General features: G+C 42.8%; 1 protein-coding gene across 1 annotated transcript; it reads left to right on the forward strand.

Moving 5' to 3' along the window:
* The first annotated feature begins 2,965 nt into the window (after positions 1 to 2,965).
* On the forward strand, positions 2,966 to 3,901 carry LOC129558663 (olfactory receptor 7G1-like). Its single transcript, XM_055430002.2, has one exon. It carries the CDS (start codon positions 2,966 to 2,968, stop codon positions 3,899 to 3,901), a length of 936 nt encoding a protein of 311 aa, XP_055285977.2.
* The last annotated feature ends 1,311 nt before the right edge of the window (positions 3,902 to 5,212 follow it).

The raw sequence follows: 5,212 nt of genomic DNA on the forward strand, positions 1-5,212 counted from the left end.
TGATAAATTAGTAAAGATGGCCTTGATATACTAAGAGATGGTATTGTCACAGAGACTATATTGCAATGAGTAAAATTTGTATAAAAAATAGATGGTCAAGATTAAGATTCAGGAAACATGAAACCCTGAAATTTTTGTGGGTTTTTTTTTACATTAACAGGTATGTTTTAAAAATGTTACTTGTGTAATACAGAGCATATATTTTATAAGTAATTATAATATATAAAACATACTATTATAGCTTATTATATTATAGAATTATATATAGTAAGGCAATGGTTTTTCCCGTGGTCATGTATGGATGTGAGAGTTGGACTGTGAAGAAGGCTGATCGCCAAAGAATCGATGCTTTTGAACTGTGGTGTTGGAGAAGACTCTTGAGAGTCCCTTATACGCAAGGAGATCCAACCAGTCCATTCTAAAGGAGATCAATCCTGGATGTTCATTGGAGGGACTGATGCTAAAGCTGAAACTGCAATACTTTGGCCACCTCATGCGACGAGTTGACTCACTGGAAAAGACTCTAATGCTGGGAAAGGTTGGGGGCGGGAGGAGAAGGGGACGACGGAGAATGAGATGGCTGGATGGCGTCACCGATTCTGTGGACATGAGTTTGAGTGTACTCCGGGAGTTGGTGATGGACAGGGAGGCCTGGCGTGCTGTGATTCATGGGGTCGCGGAGAGTCGGACACGACTGAGCGACTGAACTGAACTGAACTGAAGTCACTTCAGTCGTGTCTGACTCTGTGCGACCCCATAGACGGCCTCCCACCAGGCTCCCCTGTCCCGGGGATTCTCCAGGCAAGAACACTGGAGTGGGTTGCCATTTCCTTCTCCAGTGCATGAAAGTGAAAGGTGAAAGTGAAGTTGCTCAGTCGTGTCCGACTCTTAGAGACCCCATGGACTGTAGCCTACCAGGCTCCTCCATCCATGGGATTTTCCAGGCAAGAGTACTGGAGTAGGGTGCCATTGCCTTCTCCAATATATAGTATAGATTTGTATAATATACTAAGCATTATAGAACTATATCCTTGGTCTTTAAGGATTGGCACAGTCCTGGGATCACAGTGATAATAAAACTGCTTGACTAATGAGGAGCTTTGGAAATTGAACCTCTAGGGAGTACAGAGATTATGATCTGCCTGTGACTGTCCCATTCAACAGTCCTTTCCCTGAAAAGCAGGGAACACACCTGAGCCTCCTTCCATAGATGACCTTTCTTGCCCAGGAGCCTGGTGGCTCTCTCAGTTCCTCTGCCCCTCCTGACTACAGATCTGTATGGAACACTCAGCAGAAATGTCAACCATCATGCCACTGTGATACCACACAGGTAACCTAATGTCCCTCAGTAAGATTTGGAAATGAGGACAGGTGTCTTGCTATACTTATCCAGAGGAAGCTATGAGGAAAGAATATACATTAGATGATTAGAAATAAGCTACTCCAGGCCTCCTGCCTGTCTCTCATCTTCTTCTCAGGATTCCTTGTACTTTGCACCAGTACTCAAATGCCTCTCATTGACTAATGTTGTATTCACTCTCTACTATAACCAAACCCATTTCCTCTTGAGTTGAAATCTGCATCTCCCTTTTTTGAACTTTTTATTTTACACTGGAGTAGAGCCAGTTAATGGGCTTCCCGGGTGGCCCAGTGGTAAAGAATTCACCTGCAATGCAGCAGATGCAAGAGACATGGTTTCCAAACCTAGAGAACAAAATGGCAACCCATTCCAGTATTCTTGCCTAGAAAATCCCATGGAGAGAGGAGCCTGGCAGGCTAGAGTCCATGGAGTCACAAGAGAGTTGGACACAACTGAGCATGGCCACGTGCACATACACACAATGTTGTCACAGTTTAAGATGGACAGCAAAGGGACTCAGCCATATATATACATATATCCACTCTTCCCACAACTCCCTTCCCATCTAGGCTGCCACATAACATTGAGCAGAGTTCCCTATGGTACACAGTAGGACCTTATGGTTATTTACAAAACAGAAACAGATTCACAGACTTAGAGAACAAACTTATGGTTGCTAGGGCAGGAAGAATGAGAGGAAGGGACCGTTAGGGAGTTTGGGATCAATATGTACACACACTATACTTCAAATCTGCATTTCTTAAAACAGGATAACTATTAAAATTTTTCCAACATTCACTTGCAATCTTGTGGTGGTGTGGGGTGGGTGGACAGGAAGTTTGGTAAAGTTCGTCTTATCTTCTCATTCAATTCTTGACATTTGTTACTGTTCTTCAGTCACTAAGTCGTGTCCAACTCTGCTACACTATGGACTGCAGCATGCCAGGTTTCCCTGTCCTTCACTGTCTCCTGAGGTTTGCTCAAATTCATGTCCATTAAGTCAGTGACAGTATCCAACCAACTTATCCTCTGTTGCCCCCTTCTCCTCCCGTCCTCAATTTTTCCCAGCATTAGAGTCTTTTTCAGTGAGTCGGATCTTCACGTCATGTGGCTAAAATGTTGGAGCTTCAGCTTCAGTCCTTCCAATGAATATTCATGGTTGATTCCCTTTAGGACTGAATGGTTTGATCTTCTTGCTGTCCAAGGGAGAACAAGGTTATTGACATACCTATGTATTATTTCAGTTTCCTGGCTCTGAGGTCTCAGGGTATCTAGACAGAATATTCAGCTGCCTCCCTAGTCTCTCTTTAGAAAATTACCAAGTGTCTCAAATAATCCAAATAGTATAGTTAGTGTATTATGAAAAGTGACTACCCCTTAAGCCCTTATGGGAATTAACAATGGATGATATCTACTGTATCAGGTTCAGTTTTTTTAAAAAAAGTAACAGAATAATACATGTACAGAAGGAATGTTTCTTATTCTTCTCTGTCTCCATCTCATCCCAAGACAATGTTTGCCTTTTGTGATTCTCCTGGTAGTGCAAAAAACCCACATTTGATTGTGCTGTCAGTTTCCATCCTTCTCACCAGATTTTTCCACAACATGGGACCCAAAAACAAATCAGGACTTTTAGAATTCCTTCTTATGGAAGTGACAGAAGATCCGGAACTGCAGCCACTCCACTTCATTCTGTTCCTGTTCATATACCTAGTCACCATTCTGGGAAACCTGCTCATCACCATGGCTGTCATCTCTGACTCCCATCTCCACACCCCCATGTACTTCTTTCTCTACAACTTGTCCTTTACTGACATTTGTTTAAGCACAACCGTGATCCCAAAGATGCTGGTGAACATCCAAACACAGAATCAGAGCATCACTTATACAAGCTGCCTCACCCAGCTCTGTTTCATCCTAGTCTTTGTTGGTTTGGAAAACAGTCTTCTTGCAGTAATGGCCTATGACCGGTATGTGGCCATTCATCACCCACTGAGATATATGGCCGTCATGAACTTCCCCCTCTGTGGCCGGCTGATTCTATTCTCCTTGTTTATTAGCATCGTGGATGCCCTGCTCCACACTCTGATGCTATTACAGCTGACCTTCTGCACAGACCTGGAAATCCCCCTCTTCTTCTGTGAAGTTGTTCAGGTCATCAAGCTTGCATGTTCTGACACCCTCATTAACAATATCCTGATATATTTGGCAACTAGCATATTTGGAGGTATTCCTGTGTGTGGAATCATTTTCTCTTATGTTCGGATAGTGTCCTCTGTCTTGAGAATGCCATCACCGGGTGGAAAGTATAAAGCTTTTTCCACCTGTGGGTCTCACCTCTCAGTTGTGTCCTTATTCTATGGCACAGGTTTTGGGGTGTACATTAGTTCTGCTCTTACTAACTCTTCCAGAAACACTGCCGTGCTTTCAATGATGTACACTGTTGTTCCTCAAATGATGAACCCCTTCATTTATAGCCTGAGGAACAAGGACATGAAAGGAGCCTTGAGGAAACTCATCGTTAGGTCTCCTTTTCTGTGATTGTCTCTTCTGCTTTGTACTGGCATTTCTAGAATGAACCAGAGTCACAGAATGTCAGGTGAACCAGAAAGCCTGACTCTTGTCCCACCAACTTATTCTGAAATGATTAGATAACATAGTGGCTAAGTGAATTTTAACTTGAGGTTGAAACTCAACTTGCTGTTTGCTTGGCTCGGTGATGTTTCACAAATGAGTCCCATTTCCTAATCTTGGTTTCCTCCAAGAATTCCTTAAGAAGCTAATGGAGGCAGGAGATATACTGATACTGTTGGAATATCAGAAGAAGAAATGTGGAAAATTTGGATATGTCAGGGAGAGGGTCTAGTAAATTTGTGGACATAAGAGCCTTGATTTTGCCTGATCTCTTGGTTGGTTCTGAGAAAGATCTATATAGTCAAAGCTATGGTTTTTTCACCATTTCAGTGGACATGAGTTTGAGCAAACTCCAGGAGATATGAAGGACAGGGAAGCCTGGCTTGCTGCAGTCCATGGTGTCTCAAAGAGTCAGACAAGGTTTAATGACTGAACAATAACAAATGGTTTTTCCAACAGTCATGTACAGATATGAGACTTGAACCATAAAGAAGGCTGAACACCAAAGAATTGACGCTTTCAAACTTTGGTGCTGGAGAAGACTCTTCAGAGTTTCTTGGATGCAACGAGATCAAAGCAGTCAATCCTAAAGGAAATCAACCCTGAATATTCATTGGAAGGACTGATGCTGAAGCTGAAGCTCCAATGCTTTGGCTACCAAATGGGAAGAGCCAACTCATTGGAGTTGGGATGCTGGGAAAGATTGAAGGCAAAAGGAGAAGGGGTCAGCAGAGGATGAAATGGTTAGATAGGATCACTGACTCAATGGTCACAAATTTGAGCAAACTTTGGGAGACAGTAAAGGCCAGAGGAGCCTGGTATGTTGCAGTTCATGGGGTCACAAAGAGTCAGACACAACTTAGTGACTGAACAACAACAGAACTGCATCCCATGGTCAAGCCTGCTGTGAAACATGTGGAGAGCTGTTCTTGAAAATTCCAACTCAGTCATTCCTGATACCCAGCACAGATAAACTGTATCTGTGCACGGCAACATCAACATCCACCACAACTCAGTTTTCTGACCTCTGTAATTGCTATATTGTTGCTGTCTCAGTGGTTTGGGATGATTACAAGACATTCAATTTTGATCAATGAGGAAGATTTCATCTTTACTGAGATAAAGTAAACCTGATTCGAATGTGCCAAAACAATGTTCTCTTACATTACAAAGGCTTCAGAACTGGGGAATGTAGAAAAGAGTCATTTACTCCTCCAG

Source organism: Moschus berezovskii, chromosome 8 (assembly GCF_049115385.1).
Source record: "Moschus berezovskii isolate FMDL1 chromosome 8, NW_MosBer_1.0, whole genome shotgun sequence".
In the NCBI taxonomy this organism is placed as follows: domain Eukaryota; kingdom Metazoa; phylum Chordata; class Mammalia; order Artiodactyla; family Moschidae; genus Moschus; species Moschus berezovskii.

What these genes read in the sequence shown, in the direction of transcription:
- LOC129558663 (XM_055430002.2), top strand. Translation starts at nt 2,966, where the DNA reads ATGGGACCCAAAAACAAATCAGGACTTTTAGAATTCCTTCTTATGGAA.